General features: G+C 38.2%; 2 protein-coding genes across 5 annotated transcripts; one reads left to right on the forward strand and one right to left on the reverse strand.

Moving 5' to 3' along the window:
* Window positions 1-1,318: 1,318 nt before the first annotated feature.
* LOC145123289 (F-box/LRR-repeat protein 13-like) lies at window positions 1,319-3,977 on the reverse strand. Its single transcript, XM_079058504.1, has 4 exons — window positions 3,735-3,977; window positions 2,335-3,343; window positions 1,854-1,952; window positions 1,319-1,768 (listed from the first exon to the last, which is right to left on the reverse strand). Exons 2-4 carry the CDS (start codon window positions 3,331-3,333, stop codon window positions 1,478-1,480), a joined length of 1,389 nt encoding a protein of 462 aa, XP_078914630.1. The 5' UTR covers window positions 3,334-3,343; window positions 3,735-3,977; the 3' UTR covers window positions 1,319-1,477.
* Window positions 3,978-7,902: 3,925 nt separating this feature from the next.
* Window positions 7,903-11,038, forward strand: LOC145126086 (F-box/LRR-repeat protein At3g58900-like). Of its 4 annotated transcripts, XM_079061494.1 has the most exons (5): window positions 7,910-8,034; window positions 8,267-8,318; window positions 9,194-10,105; window positions 10,193-10,348; window positions 10,520-11,038. In XM_079061494.1, the coding sequence occupies exons 3-5, from the start codon at window positions 9,221-9,223 to the stop codon at window positions 10,802-10,804; spliced, it is 1,326 nt and encodes a 441-aa protein (XP_078917620.1). In that variant the 5' UTR covers window positions 7,910-8,034; window positions 8,267-8,318; window positions 9,194-9,220; the 3' UTR covers window positions 10,805-11,038. The 4 variants fall into 4 exon arrangements, with proteins under 4 accessions (XP_078917619.1, XP_078917620.1, XP_078917622.1 ...); XM_079061493.1 differs by lacking the exon at window positions 8,267-8,318 and having other exon boundaries at window positions 7,903-8,034; XM_079061496.1 differs by lacking the exon at window positions 8,267-8,318 and having other exon boundaries at window positions 9,206-10,105.
* Window positions 11,039-26,701: the final 15,663 nt, after the last annotated feature.

The raw sequence follows: 26,701 nt of genomic DNA on the forward strand, positions 1-26,701 counted from the left end.
CTTATTTTAGTCACCTGGCTTCCACATGTCGTCCATGTGGATATTTTTAAGCTAATTATAACATTTAGATCTCGCAATAAGAAAATGCAAATACAATCGGTTTAGGTTTAAGTTTACAAAATATGAAGTCACATTAACCAATGTACCATCACCTTTGTCTTTACTGGTTTTATAATCAAGCGAAAGCCTCGATCTATTCTCCAAAAAAATGTGTTATATCCACTTTTTTCCATGACTCTGTAGTCACTTTGAAAACTTACATGTAACTATAGTTATGGCAGCTCATTTTTCATCTTCTAATTTGCTTTTTCAACATCTAACAACCCCATATAATACTTTCTTGCCCCTCCCATCTAACATCCTTCTATTTCTTTCATTAGTTTGGGTATCCTTATTACACAATAGTCATCGTTTTAATATAACTCTATAGTTGGCTGGTTTATGATGACATCGTAACTATACCATTTTGGTATTTTACTAGTGAAGTCATCATCTCTTAACTTGGTGAGAAATACATTTAGATTTTGTATTTGTTAATCTATAAGACAAGCGGTTATTTAAACAGTGATATGAGAGTGTCAAAATATGACAAAATATACTTTCTTTTTTTCTTTTATATAAAATATGGAGAAAATTACATGATATGCAAATGTCAAAATAAGTGCTTAGTTTCTATTTTAAAAAATTAACGCGGACCGTCTCTTATATTATCAAATGTTGCACGTTTCGGCCATATTCTTAGACATGAAATGACTATATTTCTCTTTATCTTTTTATTTTCAGTTTTTTAATCGTTGTTTATTATTTATAAATTAAAAAAAAATTGAATTAATATGATTTACATATTAGTGGGTTCCACCACCTCACACACTCCCATTCTCCCTCCATACACTTCGCCTATTCCGGCACAAATGCACCACCACTACCCGTCTATTTGAGGAAGTACATTTTATTCCCATTCATTTTTACACATCTTAATTTCCTAAAATAACAAAGGATATGTTCAACATATAGTTCAAAATGACCAAAATTATATTGACTATAATTAATGAAAAAACATATTTCTATTTACAAAGAAACTAAACTACATATAATAAAAACTGATATAAAGTACGTTGCTATTGTGTACATTTAACCCAAGATTTAATACATCTCCATAACACAATTGTCCTAACAATTCAAGTAAAAAAACAAACCTTTTCTATAAACCAGATAGCCAAAAGTTTAGGTTCATTTGGGTTTATTTGTCATTAAACTGCGTCGTTTAGGTATATTGTTTGACAGATATTAGTTTAAATTGACAGAGTTATAGTCTTAGTTACTAAAAACTACATTTAATTACAGAAAAGAACACATATATTTTCTAAGAATAATTGAAAATGAGACAACATGAAGTGGGGTACCACAAATCTCCAAATCCAAAAGGCATCTACATGAGACAAAATGAAATCTAGTTACTGCTTACAGTTTAACATGTTTAACAGGAAGACTTGGGAGAGTTGCTCAGTTTGACAGTTGAGGAAGCCTTGTGAAAATCTGAAACTTTCTTCATAGCCTCCATCGACTTCTCATGTATGTACATGTCTTTGTCATCCCAAATGAAAACCATTTCCTCCAGTGCATTCCCATGCTCAAGTAAGCATCGCGCTACATTTAGTTCCCACTCTAGTCCATCGAATTCAACAAACTCCACCTTTCTCAGCTGACGAGCCAAAATTTTCATTGTTGCAGCTTTTTCTAGATTCCAGTATTCCCGCTCAAATATTTGCTAGAAAGATCATCAAAAAAATCATAAGTTAAAGCTTGCAATGTAATAGTTTCAAGGTAAAAAAAAAAATCACTAAAGAAAATACCATCTCATTTGTCAATGCAACTGGGGCATAGTCATCAATTGTTAGCTCCAAAGTCTTGAGATTATGTAGAGATGTCCAGACATCTACTTGTGACAGGCACTACACCATAAAGACAGCAAGTAAGGGTTTGGAGGTTACTACTCATGGCAATAAATAAACATGTAGGTGATCAAATGATAAAGATTTAATGAAAACCAATATATAGGCATGTAGGTGCTAAACTTTTTGCCATTTTCACTTGATATAAGAATTTTAACATTTGGCAAGCATTACACAACCGTTAAGGTTGGATAAAGAGACTTTTTCATACAAGTAACTGAGGTGTGTTTTAGTATGGATCTTTGTTTTTTGTATTGTATCCCAACATGTAATTAAATCACTAAAGACAAAGATTTCAACAGATGCACTACAATAACAAAAAAAAGGAAACATTTTGACCGAAATGAATGAAAAGTTAAGCATAAATAGAGTAAAAATCTACCCGTAGAACGATGTAAAGGTTAAGCGACAAAGATTCCACATGAGAAATTCTAGACAACGATAATCCTTCGAGTTTTATACTTTCGGCATGAATCATAGCTTTCTTCAAGTAATCTAGACTTTCAAAGAAAAAATTCAAAGCTATACGACCTATAAGCTCCAAAAACACCAGTTTTGGGCAACAAATCCGAACCTCTGAACACATGGACTCAAGTTCCTCTTCTTCTCCGTCCCATTGCTCAAATCGTGCCATTTTCTGGTTAACAATTCTCAGGTTCTTGAGGTTCGGACATGAAATACTAACAACATCATGTTCATCTATCAAGCAGTGTATCAAACTCAATTCCTCAAGCAACGGGAGGCTTTTAAAAAAAACTTCTAACTTTTCATCCTCGCATGCAAACTCAACAGCGTTTAACTCAAGAACCCTGAGTGCCAGAAACCCTGTCAACTTAGGCAAACGTAAACCATGTCCGAACAAAAACAACCTTAATGCCTCCAAGGAACCGCAACTCACTAGAGAAAGGGGAAGCTTGATATCCTCAAAGTCCCACCTATTTATCCAATGATCCGCATGGATGGTATGAGCATCCTTATACTGCTCCCTAGGCCGAAATATCAAGTCAACTACTTTGACGTTTCTCCTAACTGCAGCTTCAATCCACTGCCTTACTGTTGACATACTGTAATCATTCGCACAACATAAACGAAAACTATCCAGATCCAGGGAATTCTTTAATAAAACTGAATACACAAACTCTTTGACTTTTCTTTTTTTGAATTTCTTCTGGGATGTAAGTCCTCGGAGATAATCTATGTCTATAGAGGGAACTGAAGTCCATAAGTATCTCCATCGTGTCGACAAGATGCTGGTTCGAATTACTTCTTCAGTACTTGGAAGACCCGAAAGGATCAAGTTAAGAATATGATCTGGCAATTTACTGAACATATCAACCCCATCGTTAGCTTCTGATGCTTTTGCTTGCTTGGATTTCTTCATGCCTTTTGTACTGTATGTCAAAAGTTATTAACAGCAGTAATCAAAGAAGAACATTTTATCAAACACTTTGTGAACAACAAGAAGCTACAGCTTCTACTCAAAGTGAAACAACATAAGTTTCACAAATCTCTGTTTCTCATGTGTGAGATTTTCTGTCTACACCCGGGGTTAATATCATAATGTGGCAACTTGGCATTTCAATTTTACATCCACTTTATTGTACTGCTAATTATTCGCACCTGCTAGACCATAACGTTCCTATGTATTATCTCATCTCATCTCATAGATAATAAGTTTAAACATATCAGTTACAGTAAAGCATATAAACCCTAGATAATCACTAATGAAACGAACCAAATTCAAATTATGTAGCTGAAATTAAAGATATTTAAGAGATATACCAGAATTCACATTTGTTTCCCAACGGATTGATCGCTGTATCTTCGTCGTAATCGTCCCTCACTCCCTCCTAGTAATCGTCTAATCGACCGCGATTGTCTCGCTGATTCCAAATTGATGAAATATCTTTTACGATTAACAGGATCTGGGCTGGGCCTGGCAGTAAAGAGAGGACGATAGAATGATAGTGATCGATAATCAATAATCATAATCACATGGTGAACTCGAAGAACATTATAACAAATTTCTTTTTGCACAAATAATATTATTTGGTATATCATTGTCACCAACCAATAATACTTAAAAATCTTTTTTAAGGTATTTATTTTTTAATTATATTCAATTGGATAGTATTTTTTTTTTAATTAAACCACTGAATAAGTTTTCATTTCGGTAAAGTTCCTTTTTAACCAGTATGGCCTATAATGTTGGAGAGTTTTTTCATTTACCGGTTTTTAATTAACATAGCCAAAAAAAAACCTAATTTTTATGCAATTTTACTTCCAAAAAAACCAAATATAATTGGAACGGATTTTCTTTTAAAGTTCTTAAAAAACCCGAACCAGTTCAAAATATAAATCGATATATGTTTTGTAATGGACCCAACTTGGTGGATATTCAAAAGGAAAAATATTTTTAAAATTTTTCTTTAGTATTAAGTTGATATATGGTTAGTTTAGTTAATTTTTCTAAAAATAAATTTTGGAAATTTTGAGGAATTTTATAAACAACGGTGCTTGTTCCGGGCAATTGGAAATAAAAAAACGAAACTTCATAAATGGTCCATGTGGTTTTATAAAATCTAAAGTTTCGTACCAAATTTTAAAAAACCTCACGAATGGTCCATGTGGTTTCAAAACTTTTAGCAAAAGGTTCTTATTGCTAACTTCGTCAAGTTTTGTCCGTTAAGTAAAATACATTTCCGCCATTTCACTACTACAAGGACCATTTATGAGGTTTTTGTTATTTAAAAAAAATTATTTTAATATACAATGGGTCTCTCTCTCTCTCTCTCTATCTCTCTCTCTCTCTCCTCACCATCGTCCCTCCTTCCAGCCACCACAAACCTGTCACCAACACCACGATTAGAATTAAAATCATGCCAGACGGCCGCCTAGGCTTCATTTTCTCCAAAAATTTCTCTACTCCACCTCTGCCTCCTTTGTTTTCTATGAAATGGGTGTTAACGAAATTGGAATCGAATTTGGATAGAATCAAAAGGGTTGTGTAAGAAACGATTTGCACATATGAACAGAAAAGGAAATGGTTGATTATGGTGTCATCAGGTTTTTTTAATCCAAATTGTAAGAGGGATTCTATCACCTAGAGACCTTGAAACACCTACTCACTCGCACGTTTCTAAATTGGCACAAAAAACTTGATTATACAGCTTATGCGTTCAATACTAGGCCAACTGCAGGGAATCCCTTAAAACGATTGATACTATTGTGGTGTAAAAGAATGAAGATAGTCTTCCCCTGATAAATCCTTGTAAACCCATCAAATTTTTTTATGAAGATGATGAAATATGAAATAGATTGAATAAGGTTTTGACGGAATGATGATCGAATTATGTTTTTTTACCTGATACCTAATTGAGATTGAGAATCTATTTTTGATTCCATCCATATTCGAAGTCAGTATGCATCCTATATAAATTTTCATCACAAGGTGATGAATATAACATCAATCCTTTAGAGTCAATTTAACCCACTTCACCACATTGAAATCAACATAAGCAAAGCCTAGATAAATCGTTCAGAAAACTTATTCCAAACAACAATACATGCGATTTTTGTACCAGACAAAGCATCCATACCATTCGCCTTATATAGATGTCGACCTTCTTGGTGTTGCAGACCTTGCAAGGGAAGGACTTCTTTTAGTGGTGATGGTCATGTTAAGGCTAATACCAAGTAGAATGGTGAGAGAGCAAAGCGGAAATGATGATGGTTGGTAGTCTTAAACCAGTGGGAGTGGTCATTATCTCTAACCATACCTACCCACGACGGAGCAAATCAATGCAGGGTATATGAGAGGGGTTTTCCCCTTGGCTAAGTAGGTGAAAGGAAATAAAGGATATCAAAGGTTTGGGAGGCGGTAGAGGTGCGTATGTGAAGAAGGGGAGGAGATATAGGAGGTGTGAGGCGGTGGAATTGGTGGTGTTCTACGTGGGGATATATATATATATATATATATATATATATATATATATATATATATATATATATATATAGGGAAATCTCTAGAAAAGTCCTAAAATTTTACCCTAATTTATGAAAATTACCAAACTAAAATTTGTTTACGAAAAAACATGAATTACCGGTAAAAATGACGATTTGACCCCTTTTTTCCGGTTTACCAGTTTTATTACTTACATGTTTCACTAAAGTCCCATTATTTTACCCTAATTTGCGAATAAGTCCCAAAATAAAATTTATTGATGATTTGACCCTTTTCTTCATGTAACATACATTTTATCAGTTTCATTGCTGACTTAGACACCTAGTCATTAAATTAGCTGATCAAATGAATACGATGGGTTATAAAATGTCATATTTACTGTAAAATTTGATATTCATCTCATCGGCTCATTTGTGACTATGTATCTACGTCAGGAAGGAAACCAATAAAATGTGTGTTTCCAAGAAAAAAGGGCAGAAAATGAGTTGATGTCTGATGAGATGGATATATTGGGTTACATAAGATTAGATAGACAATTTGATATTTCTTATAAACGTAAAAAAATAACGCAGTTGTTGTTAGTTTATGTAATTATTGTAGTCTTCGTTGGATGCATTTTATGTTCCAAAAAGATATACAATACATCATGATATCAAGTTTTATGCTAAACATAGCATTATATAACTCAACATATCCATCTCATCATCTCATTTAATGACTAGGCGTTCGGGTCAGCAATGAAACCGATAAAATGTATGTTACATAGAGCAAAGGGCCAAATCATCAGTAAATTTTATTTTGGGACTTATTCGCAAATTAGGGTAAAATAATGGGACTTTAGTGAAATAGATAAGTAATAAAACCGGTAAACCGGAAAAAAAGGTTCAAATCGCCATTTTTACCGGTAATTCATGCTTTTTCGTAAACAAATTTTAGTTTGGGACTTTTTCGTAAATTAGGGTAAAATTTTAGGACTTTTATGGAGATTTCCCTATATATATATATATATATATATATATATATATATATATATATATATATATATATATATATATATATATATATATATATATCAAGGTTGTAAAAATCGCTCGGCGATAGCTCGGCGGTCGAATGACGATAAGCGATTAATCAGACTCTGCGGAGATTAATCGGGGACCCTAAATTATTAATAAAATTATTTAAAAAATTAATATTTCCAAAAAAATTAAGTATTTGGAAATTTTAAATTTTAAAACTTTGAACATTTAAAAATTTTAGTATAATATTTTAAAATTTGAAAGCTTAAAAATTTAAAATTTTAAAATTTTGGTGTAATATTTGAAAATTATTTTTTTTTGAATTTTTTGAATATTTCCCGCCTATGACCGCCGAGGACTGCCAAGGACCGCCAAGCCCGAGTTTGACCGATTTTTACCAAATTCCGCCAAGCACCCTAATCGTAATCGGTTCGAGGTCGCCAAACGATTAATCGGCCGCCAAGGCCGATTTCTGCAACACTGATATATATATATATATATATATATATATATATATATATATATATATATATATATATATATATATATATATATATGACCCATTGTATATTAAAATAATTATTTTTTTTATTAATTTTTAAATAACAAAAACTCATAAATGATTCATGTAGTAGTGAAATGACGGAAATGCTCTTCACTTAACGGATAAAACTCGACGAAGTTAACAATAAGGACATTTTGTTAAAAGTTTTGAAACCACAGGACCATCCGTGAAGTTTTTTAAAATTGTGAGGAAACCTGAGATTTTGTGAAAAGCAGGTGACATTTAGGGGGTGTTTGATTTGTCTTTTTGAGAGACAAAAGTCCTTTTTAGAAAAGATAAGAGGTAAAAGATGTTTGGTAAAAACATTTTAAAAACTACTTTTGGATTTTGGATATAAAAAAAATTGACTTCTTGGAAAAGTTAGAACATGAACTTTTTGTAATTTTTCCAAAAAGGCTTTACCTCTCAAAAAAAAACAATCCAAACAAGTTTTGGCAATAAAAAACTATACGAAACCCTACCCTCGTGAAAAATCCAGCGAACGAAGGATGAGCGAAGGTTTTGAGTTCCGATCAAGATTTTTCGCCATTTAAGGTAAACTCGAGAATTAAAACTTCGAATTAAGTACATTTGTCATTATATTTTTGTGTTTAGTGTTGTTTGGTCGAGTCTCGTAACCTAATTCGACCAAAAACCCGAAGTTATCAATCGATTTCTGCTTTGAATTTTAGATTTTTAGGGATTATGATACCTAATTTCTGTTTGAATAAATTACAATATTGAAATGAATGGCTGAAATCAATGCTAAAAGTTTTGGTTATGGCAGAAAAAATACAGCTCTGCACTTTCGGGTAAAAGAGGCAAGGAAAACGGATTTGGTAATTCTAATCGGATATCAGCTGATGCCTTAATTAATCTGGGCTTAATCTAGGAATGTGGGAAGAAAACAAAATAAATGATGTCACCCAGTGGTTCACCACCAACCTGTCAGTCTTACCATTCTTCTTCAGCTTGGTCTTGAAGACCATTTAACATCTATGACTTTTGTTCCATGGGGGTGCATAACTCCCATTTGTTGTTTTTTTTCGATGCTTTAGTTATCATCATATCTCCAACATTCTTCTTTGGTTGCGTCATCATAGTTATAGATGTGGTGATATAGTCAACATCTCCTCACCACTAACATACACATCCATCTATCCCGCCATTATTCTGGTTATTCTTTCTTGATTTTCAATTGTGGTTTACACTCTTCTTTCCTAATTATCATCTTCTACTGACCTTTTACCTTTTGATTGTTCACTTGAATTATTGTTTAATTTGAGTGTATATATAATTATATCGTCCTCTTTGCCCACTTAAGTGGTAGAATCATCCCATTCAAGTTCATCTTGTCTTGTAGTATGGTCACAATCCCAAATCCAACTTGCTTCCTCTTCAAACTTCTCAGACACCTTTGCATGAGCAGTTAGAAGTTTTGGATTTGCCGAGTGCTAATAAGATAATTCTTTAGCTTTGGTTCTGAGTAGTTAGAAGCTGTACCATCTTGTTAACTACCATATTAACATATCTATACAAAAAGATTATGTGTATTTAATAACTTTTAACATGACAAAACCATAGAGACTGATATCAATACTGGTGCGAAAACATATGCCATTTCACTTTATGTAGAAGCTGTATAATGTGATGTGATTCGAAGATGTGTTTGCTTCTCTATATAATTTTTTTTTTCATGTCATTGCCACCACAGTAACATAACAAGTAACATAACAGAGGCATGGAGAATTCGAAGCAATCAAGAACATCAGAAGACAAAGATGGGGTCGATATGTTTAGTAAATTACCGGATCCTATTCTTCACTTAATTCTATCACATCTTCAAGGTACAGAAGAAGTAATTCGAACCAGCATTTTGTCAACAAGATGGAGGAATTTGTGGACTTCAGTTCCCTCTATAGACATAGATTATTCCCGACGATTGAATCCCCATCAAGAATTCAAAAAGAACAAATTCGAAGAATTTTTGTCTCGGGTTTTGGAAAACAACTCTCTTGATTTGGATAGTTTTCGTTTATCTTGCGCGAATTACTACAATATGCCGACAGTGAAGCAGTGGATTGATGCTGCTGTTAAAAGAAATGTCAAAGTACTTGACTTGATGTTTTGTATTGGGGATGAGTATGATGAAATCGAGTTGCCTAATTCTCTCATGACTTGTGATTCTTTGGAGGTGTTAAGGTTGTATTTGTTTGGACGTTGTCTACATTTGCCTTATAGATGTAGAGGGTTTTCGCGACTTAGGGTTCTTGAGTTGAACGATATGATGTTATTCGATGGTGGTTTAGTAACAGATTTGCTTAAAAAGTGCCCATTGCTAGAGGATCTGAAGCTCAAGAAGCTTGCGTTTGGTCAAAAGATGGAAATGGTGGATGGAGATTTCCATTGTAGCATTCAAATTTCTTGCCCAAAACTGGTGTTTTTGGAGTTAACAAGTTATATAGGTAACTTTAATTTTACCTCGAAAGGTTTAGACTCCTTGAAGAAAGCCGTGATTAACCTGAATGGATCACCACCTGAATTGATGAGGCGCAACATATGTGAGTTGTTTGCTGGAATTTTTCATGTGGAATCTTTATCGCTCAACCCTTTCACCATCCTTAAGGTAGATGATGCTGATTCTCTTTATAAAATGCACAGTTTTTTCATTTTGGTTAAAACTTCAAACTCTTATTTTTTGTCATTATTGTAGTGCATTGATGCTGCATCTTTACCTAATCTCAAGACTTTGGAGCTAAGGACAACAGTGGATGACTTCCCCATGGATGACCTCATCCAAACTCTTCAACAATATACACGTCTGGAGGCTCTACATTTGATCATTCAAGACGTATTCTCATATCAAAGGGTATTTTTTTTTTTTTGCATCCTAGCTCACTTTCTTTCATACTTTCATTGGTGTGGTGTCTTTTATATTTCAGATTCCTAACATAAATAGCGGGAAATTAACCTAAATAAAATAGAAATACTAATAATGAAATGGGTCAAACTTATGTTTTTGTTTGATGATGTACTGTAGAGGAATTTGTGGCGATCTGCCCACCTGAAGTTGGATGAAGTTGAGGCAAGAAGAATCTTGACTTGCCATCTGACAAGAGTTGAGTTTGTTGAATTCAATGGAGAAAATCCGAGTCTATTGATGGCACGTTCGTTACTCATGTATGGAGATGCATTGGAGGAAATGGTTTTCAGTTGGGGTGACAAAGACAAGTACCCTCGCAAGTCAATGGAGACTTTGAAGAAAATGTCAAAATATCGCAAGGCTTCTTCAACTGTCAAGCTCATAACTCTTCTAAGAGAATGATGTTACAAGTTTATTTTGTAGACTATGAGAAGTACATGTCTTGGGGTCACTAGATTTCTTGATCTCAGTTTAATCCTTTATCCTTTTAAATTCTTGCAACACCTATGCTAGAAAAATATTTGTTTAGTTCCTGAATTCTGTTCATATTGTATAAAAACTAGGAGTCTCCAACAAATGTTTCGGTTTGGTATTGGCCTAAAAACAAAACTAAATCATAATAATTTGTCTTGGTAACTCTTATCTTTTGCTCATGTTTGATTTTGGGAGGGAAATATCATTGGATTGTTATTTGAAAAAATGATGTCATGATATTGGACAATTGTGTTGGGAGATATTAAATTTTGGGTTAAATGCACAACATAGCAACTAGGGATGAGCATACGACCCGTTTGACCGGACCTGACCGGAAAAAAACCGGGACCGGACCCGGACCGGACCGTATATTCATATTAATGGGCCGGTTTTCGGGTTTTGTTTTTACCACTAATCGGGTTTCGGGTTTGGACCGGACTGTACCCGGAATATGGGATTTAACCCGGACCGGACCGAAAAACATTTTCACCTTAAAATATATAGATAAGGATATTAAATTATTAGTTAATGTTTTATCGGAACATTATGTATGAAGCTTGATGTTTTTATTGTAAGTTGTAACATTATTTACAAATCTTGATCAAGCGTATGTCCCTATCATTTTACAAGAATGAATGTATCTAGCATGTTATTTTTTGTTAAAATATGCAGTTTTTTATAAAAACATGCATTTTTTTTATAAAAACATGCAGTTTTTTGTAAATAATGTTGTTTTTTGTTGTTTTTTACACATAAAAGTTGTTAAAGTGTAATTTTTTTTATTAACAATGCTGTTTTTTTGTTAAAACATGCAATTTTTTTATACAAAGTGTAGTTTTTATGCTAAATAGTGTAGTTTTTATTTGTTCCAAATGTTAATAACGTTTGTATTTTTTTTGTAGACACCACATTTACACGTGATCTAAGTAAAGTCCCGCGGTGTACCGATTTCAAAGCCTAATTCGGTCCAAAACCCGAAACCCGGTTTATACCCGGAACCGGACCGGACCGAACCCGAACCCGATACACCCAAAAACGGTCCGGTTTTCGGGTAAGAAAATTCACGATTTTCGGTCTTCGGGTTTTCGGTCTTCGGACCGGGCCGGTCCGGTTTTGGCCCGTTGCTCATCCCTAATAGCAACATACTTTACATCAGTCTTTATGTAAGGTAATATACTTCTGTCATTTTTAACTGAAGGGTGAGTATATCTAATATTCATTGTTTTATAAAGTTAAGATGTGTCTAAAATGAATGGAAATATATTCTGTAAAATATATTTACCTAAAATTAGGGGTGTTAATTCTAACCTCAACCTCCCAAGCCAACCTGAATCTAACCTAATAAATAGTAGGTTGGGTTGAGATTTTTAACTCATTTAATTAAATAGGTCAATCCATCTAAAATGTTTATTTAAATGTGTTGAATTAGGGTTGAAATTCCTAACCCGTTTACAACTCGCCAACCCGTTTAAAATTTTTAAATATTTTTAATTTATATTTATTAGTATTATTATTTAGTTGATCATTATATTTTGATTGATTTTTATTTATCACAAATCATGGGTCGGTACGAATTCGAGTTGGTAAAAGTGATAATCGAGTTGCGTAGAATTTAGAAGTTAAACATTTATCATGTTTTATTGTTGTAAACACTTATGTGTGTTTGTGTTATGAGCCTGTAAAGTTATTGTTGTATAATATTCAAACTTGAACAACTAGTATAGCTTTTAAATTGTATGTAATTTTATTTGATGGATCATTTGATTTTTAAAGGGTTTTTTTTTCTGTGAAAATTTAAACGGGTCAACCTAGGTTTAACTTGTTTAGTAAATAGGTTGAGTTGGAAAAACAATAAACATGTCAACCCGATTTCAACTCATTTACTAAAAAGGTTGGGTTGGGTTGAAAATTTTCAACTCATTTACTTAAACATGTTGGGTTGGGTAGAGATTTCAACCTATTTAATTAAACAGGTCAATCTGTTTATGACCCAACCCAACTCATGGTCACCCATGCCTAAAATAGGAACCAACTTAAAATATCTATTGTTATTGTGTAAATTTAACCTAAGATAACAATAAACTTAGAATAAATATGTGTAATAAATGACTTTTCATGTATTGCTAGATATAAACTACTTTGGAATATCAAGATTTGGTCATGTTATCAATAACATTTGCCTCCACATGAGAAGCGCCTCAGATGGTGATTCAATGTAAAAAAACCTTTCCAACAGTCTTTTTATCTTCATTTTCCTATAACCGACATCTATAATCTATGGTTATGACTATAGTTTTTAGTAGGGATGAAAGTGAGTCTAAACCCGGCACAGATAGACCCGGACCTAGAAAAACCGGGAATCGGTTGACCAAATTTTATAAAATCGGATCGGCATATAGGAAATAGTTTCAGCTCGATTTTGATTAAGGTACCAAGTAAAGTAGGTCTAGAACCGGAAAACTTGGAAACATCAAAGTGGGTCGGGTGGAACCAGTAAAGTGGGTCTAGAACTGGAAAACGGAAAAACCCGGGAAAACCAAAATTTTTTGTTAATTACTTAGTGGGTTGAACTTTTAAAAATTTCTAGCTTTGATATTTCGACTTCAGGGGACTATAAGTCATTGAATATTAATCCAAAGATGACAAAATTATAGTAAAAAATCATGTACAAACTCTAAACTATACGTTGTAAAAAAACCTCATGATAATCCGACATCAAACGAATTAAATATGCATGTTCTAAAATTTCGCAAAAAAAAAATTGAAAAACAAAAATATATTCCAGCTTTGATATCCTGAGTTTGGGGGACTATAAGTCAATGAATTTGAAACCAAAAATATCAAAATTATAGTCTAAAATCATGTACAAACTCTAAACTACACGTTAGAAAAAAATTGTATGCTAATCCGACTTCAAACGAATTTGATATGCATGTTTTAAAACTTTCATAGAATACAAAAAAGTTGAAAAGCAGAAAGTTTACAACTTTGATATGCCGACTTTGGGGGACTTTTAAGTCAATGAATATGAAATCAAAAATGATAAAATTGTATTCTAAAATCATATACAAACTATAAACTACACTCTGGAAAAATCAGATAAAATCCCTTCTTTATATATTGTTTTTAGATTAATTTTTAGTAATTATTTTAGTATATTGAATTCTGTTCCCTGTGTTGGATACCCAACTTACTTTTCTATCCTATAAACTGATTAGATACACTGCCTATTAGTGCATTCGTAGATAAGTTCTGTTAGGAGTTAAATTTAATTTGATAGGAATATTTATGCACATCACTTGCATTGTTCAGAATCTTCACCACGACCGGGTGCTTGTTGATCTTCACAACTTTCTGCAATTTAATTCCATAGTTGCAGTTCTTCCGTTATGATATCTCTAACATGTTTTATCTGTAACAATCCGGGATTTTGATGTATTAAACAAAAGGAAGAACAAAATGGATATTTAACTTAAAAGTTAGTTGAATACAAAGCCAATACAATTAAAGTGTCAGCAGCTGCCTTTCTAGTTGACCAGTCAGAACTACTAAGACAATCATGAATACTTTGAAGCAGTGGCTCCAAGGCTTGTGGAAAGATACCACCAACATGCAAAAGCCAATAAGTATCATAATTGAGTAAATTTTCAAGAATCAAATGTTGTTATGAAATTATTTATACATAGGAATAATTAGGTAGCAAAAGCATTGACCAAACCTGAGAAAGCCTTGAAACGACAGGAAAAATGGCAGAATTTTCCAAGAAATTAAGACTATTAAGGAACTTGCAGATCCTAATACAAAGCTTTTGAAAAGTCAAAACACGTGATTACAAGCCATTTCCACCATCTTAGCCATACACGATGTTGCACCAGCTTGTACCGTTTTGTTCTGCTCATTCATAGCTTCAAAAAAGGCTTCACAAACAATGAAACCATAGACCCCATATTATTATCGCCTCTTTTACCCTTAAAATACAGAAAAGAAAGATGTCCAATTGACTCACGACACAAATATTTAATATCGGAATCAAAATCTTTAAGCCTCTTGAAAATGTTGGATATAACTTTGTCAAATGGTTGGAACTTGGAAGTTGATTCAGTGTGGGTGGTGTAACATCCCCATTTTCACGGCTAGAAAAAACTGATTTTGTTTATGCTTTATAAAAATCAGAGTACCTCTTTTAATAAAAATTTTGTGGAATTTGTTCCCAGTAAAACATGATAAATACATTATCAAAGCATTTCCGAAGAAAAGGATTTTTATTCATTTTAAAACATTTGAGATGTCATCGTCAATACAGAAACATAAGCATAAACAGAACTTACATTCATTATCACTAGTGATTTATATCTCCTTAATTTCTCAGTGTAATGTGACTTCATATCAACACCTGTGATATAAATAAACTGAGTGGGTCATGTTGGGAAACCTGGTGAGTACATAGGGTTTTCAACCCACAATAAATAAGTTTATTAACTTTATCAAACCAAACAAACCCGATTACCCGTTCCCGTTATCCTCGCTTTACGTCCCTAAAACATCTAACACAAGGGACCTAGTCTAAGGACTTTCATCGGGGTGACAACACATGCTTTGGGGGTTCCTCAGCAATTCATGTCAAATAAGGCAACCATGTGGGGGATGGAGTACTGCTGGTGAGCACACAGTTCAAATAAACACCTACAGGTTGCGAGCCTGCTAGCGTTCCACTGGACTGTCTAGAATAGTATGTGGTCGTCATCTATACTCCGCTAGATGACTGGATCATCAATAACATCTATAATGAGGCCTCTCATTATTTTATTTTGTCACACATAAACTATTACATCTACCCATGTTTTACCCAACACATTTTGTAGATATAAAATACATATACAGTTTAAATCATTTAAAACATGTATAAAGTCGTTCATCCAGCATAGATAGCAAGTATACAGATAATATGCACACGTAGCACGTAATGTATATAAAATACTTCATATCTATGTGTAAGATGAAAGTAACTATGCACTCACTTGAAAAGGTGGTGATTCCGAACTCAGACAGCGCTTCGCTTCTTAAAAATAATTTCCTTCGGCGAAACCTAGTATTATTTGTAACATCCATAATTTTACGCCAAATTTAAACTTTTTCAATCACAATTCAAAACCAAATAGTATTTGTTTACAAAAATGTTTTCAATCATTATTCATCAGAGTGTCCCAATAACCAGATCATAAGGATGAGGTGCAGTACGGTCACGCCTTCGCCTTACCATGATCTCCTGAAGCACCCGAAACAATAAACTGAAAACTGTAAGCCCGAGGGCTTAGTGAGCTACCCCCAAAATACCAATACTACACTGATAATACCATATCCATTATAATTAATCAATCAACATGCATACTGGGCCATCGGCCTGACTAGACCGCCCTACCGGGCCTACAATCCAACTGAATCTATACCGAGCCTTCGGCATGACTGGACCGCCACGTGGGCCTACAGTCTCCTCGGACCGCTCATAGGGTGTATTGGCCTTCAGCACAGAGCAGGACCGCCTCAACCCAAGCAACAAGCAAATAATCATGTGCGCATAACTAACATATACTGGAATATACTACTATCAAACATATCTATCTCACTGGTCACCAAACATAGCAATCACTCATAACTATAGCACTGACCTAGCAGGTCACTAACATAATAATCCCTTCGGATCACAAGAGCATAACATACTGTCTATCCTGATTCCGATCTATCAGATCATATCCATAAGTAGCATACCATCACGATAACAACAAAAAGGGCCGGCCTTGGTGCCTTAGACCCTATCGATATAGTGAGGATAACTCACCTTGCAGATGTCGACTCGGTAGATAAATCCCAACTCTCGAATCACTTGACACAGGCTCTACCACCTATTACCATAACACAATATACTCATAAGTCCTTAACCTTATAAGGTACTTCATAACCCACTAGCCAACCCCTGATCAAAGTCACAGTCCTCAGTCAAGGTCAACAGTCCATGTTGACCTTAACTCGTCGAGTACCCTCGGCTACTCGCCGAGTTCCTTGAAACACTTTCCAACTCGTCGAGTCATCGAGGTGACTCGTCGAGTTCCTACGATTCTCGATCACACTTTAAGGCCACCCGTCGAGTGTCCTTCATGAAACTCGACAGATACACACGCATACATATTCTGGAGAAAACTCATCCGACTCGCCGAGTTGTTCATCCAAATCGTCGATTCTACGGCGATCTTCATCGGACTCGCCGATTTGTTCATCCAACTCGTCGAGTTCAATGCCTATCTTCATATGACTCGCCGAGTCGACTATGCGACTCGCCGAGTCTCTTCAGCCCTTTAACCATGCAGACACTTTCTAAGCCATGCCAAGGCCCCAAATTGCAGATCCAACTTCCTTAGGCATGCTTATCACGTAAAGTTGCAAACTTTACGTGCATGCAAGGCTTTAAGACCCTAAAATGGCACAACTAAGCTTGCAATGAAGTCACATCCTTGAGAGAAGACTCATACTAGACAAGGCTGATGGCTTTATGAATCCAGAAGCCAAGGGGAGTCCAGATCTGAAGTTACAACTTCAGATCTTGGCTTAAACACAAGAATCCTTTTCTAAACTTATGCGTAAAGGGTTTAGAAGAGAATGAGCCAAGGGAAAACGATTTAATACCTTCAAGAGAGCCCTTTCTGATGCAGAACTTGAAACCCACAAACTCTTGCTTCAACTAGCTTGCTTCCCAAGAGATTCCCTCACCAAAGACCTTCCTCCAAGCTTAAACTTCCAAAGAATACACACACACTCAAGTTAGGGTTCTTCTGGACTCTCAATGGACTACAAAGAGGCCAAAGGAGGCTTATGATTCTTTAAATAGGGTGCAAAACCCCAGGATTAGGGTTTCATCTGCCAGCTCCTACTCGTCGAGTCCCTTAATGGACTCGGCGAGTAGGTCACTAAACACGCGTATCAAACCCGCTGCTACTCGACGAGTAGGGCAACCAACTCGTCGAGTAGGACTTAAAACCAAATAACCTTTTATTTAAATCCATACCTGGAATCGGGGCGTTACAATTCTCCCCCACTTGAACTAGACTTCGCCCTCGAAGTCCGCTGGACTAAACAATGTCGGGTAATGCTCCCGCATTTCCGCCTCCGGCTCCCACGTCCACTCGGATCCTCTCCGATGCTCCCACTGCACTTTCACCAAAGGTATCTCTTTGTTCCACAAAATCTTCTTCTTCTTCTCCAAGATGGCCACAGGCCTCTCCACATAGTTCAGGCGCTCATTGACCTGAATATCATCCAGTGATACCACTGCCTCCTGGTCCATAACACACTTCCGCAATTGCGAAACATGGAACGTGCTATGGATCCGGCTAAGCTCCTCCAGGAGCTCCAACCTGTAAGCCACCTTGCCAACCCTGGCAATGATCCTGAACGGTCCAATGAAACGGGGACCCAATTTTCCCCTCTTTCTGAAACGGATCACACCCTTCCAGGGCGAGACTTTCAGAAGTACCATCTCACCCACCTGAAATTCCAACTCAGATCGGCGTCTGTCGGCATAACTCTTCTTCCGACTCTGAGCGGTCTGCAAACGCTGTCTAACCTGCTGTATCTTTTCGGTAGTCTGCAGAACTACCTCCGTCCGTCCCATCATACTGTGCCCAATCTCACCCCAGCAGACTGGGGTTCTACACTTCCGACCATACAACAACTCGAAAGGCGGAGCGCCAATACTGGAACGATAGCTGTTGTTGTAGGCGAACTCTGCAAGCGGTATGTGGGAATCCCAACTCCCACCAAAATCAATAACGCATGCCCTCAACATATCCTCGAGGGTCTGGATGGTCCGCTCACTCTGCCCATCTGTCTTCGGATGGAAAGTTGTACTAAAATGCAGTCGCGTACCCAGCTCCTCATGGAACTTCTGCCAAAAACGGGAAGTAAACCTGACATCCCTATCAGAAACGATAGAAACTGGAACCCCATGGCGAGAGACAATCTCGCTGACATACATGTCGGCAATTTCTCCGCCGATGAACTCTCCCGTATGGCCAAGAAATGGGCACTCTTGGTCAACCGATCCACAATGACCCATATAGCATCAAACCCCTTCGTCGTCCTCGGCAACTTTGTAATGAAATCCATCGTGATCTGCTCCCATTTCCACATGGGAATCTGCAGAGGCTGCAGCTTGCCATGCGGCCTCTGATGCTCGGCCTTGACCATCCTACAGGTCAAGCACCTCTCAACATACCCAGCGATTTCTCGCTTCATGCACGGCCACCAGTAGCTCAAACTCAAATCCCGATACATCTTGGTGGCCCCCGGGTGTATAGAAAAGTGAGACTTATGAGCCTCCTCCATCACTGTCTGTCGGATCCCTCCGGTCATCGGAACCCAAACCCGACCGTGTCGGGTCAACAATCCGCGGCTATCCTGAACAAACCGGGCGTTCTCTCCCCTAATCCGCTCCATCTTCCAGTTCTCTGGTTTCATGCCCTTGACCTGAGCATCCCTAATCAAGCTCACGAGCGGGGAATCCACCGCTATCCTCATACACCTTGCCGGGGTAGAAGACCCAGCTGACTTGCGGCTCAAAGCGTCCGCGACCACATTCGCTTTACCAGGATGGTAAAGGATCTCACAATCATAGTCCTTGACCACATCCAGCCACCTGCACTGCCTCATGTTCAGGTTCGGCTGATCCATGATGTGCCTCAAACTCTTGTGATCCGTGTATATAGTACATCGGACCCCGTACAGATAATGTCTCCAAATCTTGAGAGAGAAAACCACCGCTTCCAACTCAAGATCGTGCGTAGGGTATCTCGTCTCATGCGGCTTCAGCTGTTGCGATGCATAGGCTATCACCCGTCCCCTCTGCATGAGGACCGCCCCCAGACCTGTGATGGATGCATCACAAAATACCACAAAATCCTCGACTCACTCGGGGAGCGTCAACACGGGCGCCTCACACAAACATTGTCGGAGGGTCTCAAACGCCCTCTGCTGCTCAGGGCCCCACCGGAAATCCACCCCCTTCCTCGTTAGACGAGTGAGGGGTACTGCAATCTTGGAAAAATCTCGAATGAATCTCCGGTAGTACCCTGCTAATCCCAAGAAACTCCTGATGTCGTAGGGAGATTTCGGAATCTCCCACTGCATAACTGCCTCGACTTTGGTCGGGTCGACCAAAATCCCCTCCTGGTTAACGAGATGTCCGAGGAACTGGACCTCTCGTAACCAAAACTCACACTTCGAGAACTTGGCATACAGCCGCTCTCGTCGCAGAACCTCCAGCAGCTCCCTGAGGTGCTCCTCGTGCTGCTTTCGTGTCTTGGAATACACCAATATATCGTCTATGAACACAATGACCGAGCGATCGAGCATCGGTCTGCAGACTCGGTTCATCAAATCCATGAACACTGCCGACGCGTTGGTGAGCCCAAACGGCATCACCACGAACTCGTAATGACCATAACGAGTCCGAAACGCGGTCTTCTCCATATCTTCCTCCCTCACCCTGACCTGGTGATATCCGGACCTCAAATCGATCTTGGAAAACCAAGATGCACCTTGCAGTTGATCGGAAAGATCATCTATCCTCGGGAGTGGATAACGGTTCTTCACCGTTAACTTATTCAACTCCCTATAGTCAATGCACATCCTGTGCGAACCGTCCTTCTTCCTGACGAAAAGGATCGGTGCTCCCCATGGGGAACTACTCGGACGAATGAACTGCTTACCCAGCAGCTCCTGCAACTGAGATGACAGCTCCTGCATCTCTGGCGGTGCCATTCGGTACGTCGCCTTAGCGATAGGGGCCGCACCCGACACTAGATCAATCATAAACTCAACCTGCCTCTCCGGAGGCACTCCGGGTAACTCCTTCGGAAACACGTCAACGAACTCTCTGACTACTGGGACCTCCGAAATCGTGGGCTGATCCCTAACCCGCGTATCTACCACATACGCCAAATAGCCGGCACACCCGTGCTGAATATACTGTCGAGCCCTGGCCGCCAAACAAAACCCTGATCCCATCCTGGTGCCCTCCCATATACCACCAGTTCTCCCCCACTTGGGGTTCGAACTACCACTCGCTGTCCCTCACAGTCGATCATGGCGCCAAATCGACTGAGCCAATCCATCCCTACGATCACACACACTTCCCCCATGGGAATACGAATCAAATCTATCGGGAAGGGCACCCCGAAAATCTCCAACTCGCATCCCCGGTAGACCGAAGAAGCAGAAACCCCGTGTTCGTTGGCGATCGAAACTCGCAACGGACACTCAAGCTCATCTACCGGCACACTAAACCCTCTACTGAAAGCCTGAGATACGAACGACCGACTCGCCCCCGAGTCAAATAAAACCAAAGCAGGCAAAGAGTTCACTAAAAACGTACCTAATCACAGGTACAACCAATAAGCATAATACAAATACAATAACTGAGATAGAGAAAAGAAACGTACCAGCAACCACATCTGGTGCTGCCTTGGCCTCCTTGGCCGTGAGCTGAAAGGCGCGGCCCTGAGCCTTCGGAGGCTCCACCTTGACTGGCCTCCCATCTCCAATCCTCACAGTAGCTGGCGCGGGACCCTGTGTCGGCTTCGCGGCGAGCTGCGGACAGTTGGTCTTCACATGACCAACCTGATGACAATGGTAACAAATCCTCATATCTGCTGGAGGGGAGGACTGACGGCAGTCCCTGGCATAGTGCCCCTCCTTGCCACATTTGTGGCACCCACCTCCTGCTCGACAAACCCCTGAATGTCCCCTGCCACACTTTCCACAAGTACGACTCTGCTGACTCCCAGTCCGAGTATCAGCGGTCTTAGACCGCTTAGGCGCCGGCTGAGACTGTACCGGTGCCTGACGCTGCTCCCTCAACTGCAGCTCTATCTCCAACTCACGCCGCCTCGCGGCTTCCTGAAGATCTAGGAGGGTATCACATCGCTGTGTAGACACGAACTGTCGAATATCAGTCTTGAGCATACTCAGATAACGAGTCATCTGAGACTGCTCTGAAGCAAACTCCGGGCAAAACATAGCCCTCTCCGTGAACATACGGGTAATCTCCATCACTGACTCCCCATCTTGTCTCAATGTCAAAAACTCCTAAGCAAGTTGCTCCCGCTCAACACGTGGAACGTAGCGGGTGCGGAACATATCCCAGAACTGCTCCCAAGTAACAGTAGCTCGCTGATCATCCGTGTACGACCCTGTCGTCAATCTCCACCAGTCCTTTTCCCCAAGCCTCAGCAGGTTCAGGGCACACCTGACCTTCTGGTCAGCACGACATGAACACGTGAAGAAACATCCCTCCACGTCAGATAACCACCTCATAGCTCTGATCGCATTCTGTGTACCATCAAACGTCGGGGGCGTCGTATTATCGAAGTCCCGGTAATGGAAAGCCCTGTTGGCTCCTCCTCCAACCCCTGCCGCAGTTACAGCCGCAGTGGCTGCAGCGGCAGCTGTCTCAGCTAGAGCTGCATATCGCTCATCAAAGTACTCGACCATCGCGGTCTTAATCGACCCAAACATCTCTGGCAGCTGCGCTCGGAACGCTGCAGCAATCTCATCGTGCATAATCTCCCGGATCCTGGCATCCAACTCCTCTGTCCCTATCTGTACCACGGGCTCAGGTGCTACCGGCACCTCCGACCCTCCGTCTCCCGATCCTGAACCCGATCCGGACCCTGATCCTGATCCGGGCCCAGCAGCAAACGTCTCGTCACCACCATACTGAAAGATATACTCAAACATCAGATAAATAACATAATATCAGGAGACCAAAACCCACAAACCCTAGGGGTTGTGACTTCCTTGCTACGCGTATGGGTCCTGTGCTTTCAGTAGTACGGGCCCATACTACCTTCCACACCTACCCATATTTGTCTCAAGTATCACCACAACACCCTAACATTAGCATCAACATAAAATGCGCTCAACCCTCATCCCTAGAGGAATATCAACTATTTCGCAACTGGTCTTACCGCTCCTCACAACACACACATCCATGAAACTTTCATCATCCCCTGCAGCGGCTAGTGTATACTAGCTGCACATAACGCTGGACCCAATAGACTTTCGAATGTCCAATCCTACCCGAAGGCCGAATCGTCATTCTCAGGCTATGAGGTCTTTATTATGTACAGCCGTGATGCATACACTAAACATCTACAGTTATGATGTCAATTCCATATACAAGAAACCCTAGGCTAATAGGCATCATATAATCAGGCAAATCTATCATGCGATTCCTGAAGATCCCTAGCCTAGCACTAGCATGCTGTTTTAACATATTAAAATATCAAATAACTGTATGGTATTTTGGGGTTTACTTACAAGCTCCGGCTGATCGTACCCTCTGCATCCTCCATCCTTTATTTTGAAAACCATTTTAAAGTTTTTACTTTTCAAAAACCTCCTTGATTTGAGACTGGATTCACACGAGTGTTCCTCTAATTCACTCAAACCAAGGCTCTGATACCAACTTGTAACATCCATAATTTTACGCCAAATTTAAACTTTTTCAATCACAATTCAAAACCAAATAGTATTTGTTTACAAAAATGTTTTCAATCATTATTCATCAGAGTGTCCCAATAACCAGATCATAAGGATGAGGTGCGGTACGGTCACGCCTTCGCCTTGCCATGATCTCCTGAAGTACCCGAAACAATAAACTGAAAACTATAAGCCTGAGGGCTTAGTGAGCTACCCCCAAAATACCAATACTACACTGATAATACCATATCCATAATAATCAATCAATCAACATGCATACTGAGCCATCGGCCTGACTGGACCGCCCTACCGGGCCTACAGTCCAACTGAATCTATACCGAGCCTTTGGCATGACTGGACCGCCACGTGGGCCTATAGTCTCCCCAGACCGCTCATAGGGTGTATTGGCCTTCAGCACAGAGCAGGACCGCCTCAACCTAAGCAACAAGCAAATAATCATGTGCGCATAACTAACAAATACTGGCATATACTACTATCAAACATATCTATCTCACTGATCACCAAACATAGCAATCACTCATTGTTGGGTTTTGAGCATTCTAACACTCCTAAGTGTACATGCAACCCTAAATACTTTGGATCTATGTTTTCTCTATTATACATGCAAATATGAACTTTCCAAGGTATTCATCCTAACTAGCATAATAACATTGCTTCATATGAATATATCAAGTTAGAATTACATACCTCTTTGATGTAGAATGACTTCATGAAGCTTGAGTGCCTAGTGCCCCAAGTGTGACACCTCAAATGGTTCACACAACACCAAATACACTTGGAATAACTTGAGAGAACATACACACTTCATGAAAATCGGCTAGCCCTTATCATCACCCTCTAGTGGCCGATTTTGTCAACAATAAGATGCTTATATAGTTAGTGACAATTAGGGTAAACCCTAATTGTCATGGCTTTCCATTTCCTTGGATCCATGGGTTCAAACATACCATGGAGCATCCATGGAGCATCTTATGGGTTTTATCCCAACTTGACAATCCATGGAGCATTAGCCCACTATACAAGTATGGGTGATTTACACAATCAACCCATATATTTAATTAGTCTTCTTTTGATCACTTAATTAATTCTAGATTAATTCTTGATCAATACTAATTAAATAATCTTATTAATATATTATAACTTATAATATATTAACAAACCTTAAGTGTTATTTCTCTCATTATAGTCTATCCAAATGCAAGATGCCATGCAACCCAAATGAACCATGCCGGGTCGGGTCAAGTCTTACCAATTATAGTTATGGACTTAGACATTAATCCAACAGTCTCCCACTTGGATAAGTCTAAAACTATTATTGCATATGACTTCAAGAACCGACTGGCAATCGTAGCTCTCAAAAGCTTCCGTCAAACTCTGACCTTGCCGATCATCTCTAACCTTTGTCAATGACTTGTCCATTAGATAAGTGATCATATATTCCTCCATTCTAGATATCATATGGAATGAGACATGGATTATCAATCATTCTCTCTGTCCATTTGTTGTTTCCCGATTTCCGATTCATGATGACTGACTGATTGAGCAAATCAAATCAGTCCTGGCTTGGCCAAGCACTCACATGTGTCATCACTAAATCATCGAGGGGCCCACAGATATCGCTTTTATCCCGAAGGTAAAAGGAATGGATAAACTTCGACTCATATGGATTGTTCTACTACATCATACACAAAGGCACGTTTTATAACATCGAGTTACCAATGCGTTTTCGTGCAATCAATGTATAACCAACTCATAGTAACAACTCATATCTCTAGGTTTTAAGAATATATGATATTATCATCTCATGATCACTCGTGATAAAATCCATGAAGTGATTCAAATGAGTGTGGGTTGAATCCAATACTCAGAACTTATGAGCACTCATGAGTGTTGTAGCACCACTTTGTCCAACATCTTAGACCTCTACAAGCCAACCCATGACAGTCTTGATTCATATCTACTTCCAACATATGACCGAATGTGGATATTTTGAATAACTTAGTCATTCGGGAAGAATAACCTAGTTTATTCTGGAAGTCAAAACATGCAAAATGAAACACAAGAATAAATGAATCAAATATGGTATCAAACCCTATGAATATAAATAAGACACTTTTATTTATCACTATACTGATTACTCATTATTCATTGTTTCGGTTTCATCAACTTTATACTTGAATTAAAAACACTAGTTGTCCCATGCTCCAAGCAAGTACACTATGTTTTTCAAAACAATAGCTTTGCCATACACCAAGTATGCACTCTATGTTTTTCTATGATCCTTACTTTGTGAAATAAACCAATTGAACATAATTTCAATGATTCTAATTTCACACTTCCAAATCCTTATCGAAAAATGTGAGAATTTCAAATTCCTATCATTTATCGAAATCTGTTTAGATTTTAAACTTATATGCACTGGCCCTCCTGTAATGAATATGTACAAAGTCACAAAGACTTGTCAACAGTCATTATAAGGTATTCCAATGGAGTTCAACTCCATGGAAACTAAGTCTCATATTCAAAGTACATTGCTTTGAACATGCTTCTTGCATTAAGTTTTCTAATCTTACACAGATAACTTCCACCTATGGAGACAACTCCATGTTCTCATTTTGACTATCACTTCTGAACAAAAGATGCCTCTTTTCAGAATATGTCAATATGGTCCTTCCAAAATTAAACACTATACTTCCAACTGTCCCAGAGCAACCAATCTTTGGTAAACCGTAGATTGTCCTCGACAATTGCTTAATCATTTTAGTCATATCCAATTCTAGACCTTTTCCCTTCTTAATGCCCCAGGCATTTGGAAAATTTTAGAAAGGATAAATATTATAGCACATGCAATCGATCCTGTACCCAAAGCAAATGGTACACGATTCATGATGTCTCACATAAAGACATGATTCTAGATCAGTCTTTTGCTACAAAAAATTTTATTTGCCATGTTCTCTAAATTTGACTATGAAGAAGGATGCCGTAATCATAATCGAATTTTGAGAACGCAATATATGGAATTTCCTTAAGTTGAACCAATCCAACATGAAATTCATATATATATTCTTGACTAAAGATGATTAAGGTCTCAATCTAAGCCTTTAGAACTGAAATGAAGTATATCCTCTCCCTTAATTATAGCAAAACAACTTTTTCAACCCCTGCAGCCTCACGAATTGAAACTTTTGTTTTCTATAATTAACATTGCTAACTTGCAACACTAACAATAATTATCATGCTCCCACTAACATGATGATTATTAGCATAACACTT

Source organism: Lactuca virosa, chromosome 7 (genome assembly GCF_052849685.1).
Source record: "Lactuca virosa cultivar CGN04683 chromosome 7, Lactuca_virosa_CGN04683_v6, whole genome shotgun sequence".
NCBI classification, from domain to species: Eukaryota; Viridiplantae; Streptophyta; class Magnoliopsida; order Asterales; family Asteraceae; genus Lactuca; species Lactuca virosa.

Coding starts and splice junctions, on each gene's coding strand:
- LOC145126086 (XM_079061493.1), top strand. CDS start 9,221: ATGGAGAATTCGAAGCAATCAAGAACATCAGAAGACAAAGATGGGGTC. Junction 10,106..10,192: donor ACCCTTTCACCATCCTTAAG/GTAGATGATGCT, acceptor TCATTATTGTAG/TGCATTGATGCTGCATCTTT. Junction 10,349..10,519: donor ACGTATTCTCATATCAAAGG/GTATTTTTTTTT, acceptor GATGTACTGTAG/AGGAATTTGTGGCGATCTGC.
- LOC145123289 (XM_079058504.1), bottom strand. CDS start 3,333: ATGAAGAAATCCAAGCAAGCAAAAGCATCAGAAGCTAACGATGGGGTT. Junction 1,953..2,334: donor ACCTTTACATCGTTCTACGG/GTAGATTTTTAC, acceptor TTTATGGTGTAG/TGCCTGTCACAAGTAGATGT. Junction 1,769..1,853: donor TTGCATTGACAAATGAGATG/GTATTTTCTTTA, acceptor TGATCTTTCTAG/CAAATATTTGAGCGGGAATA.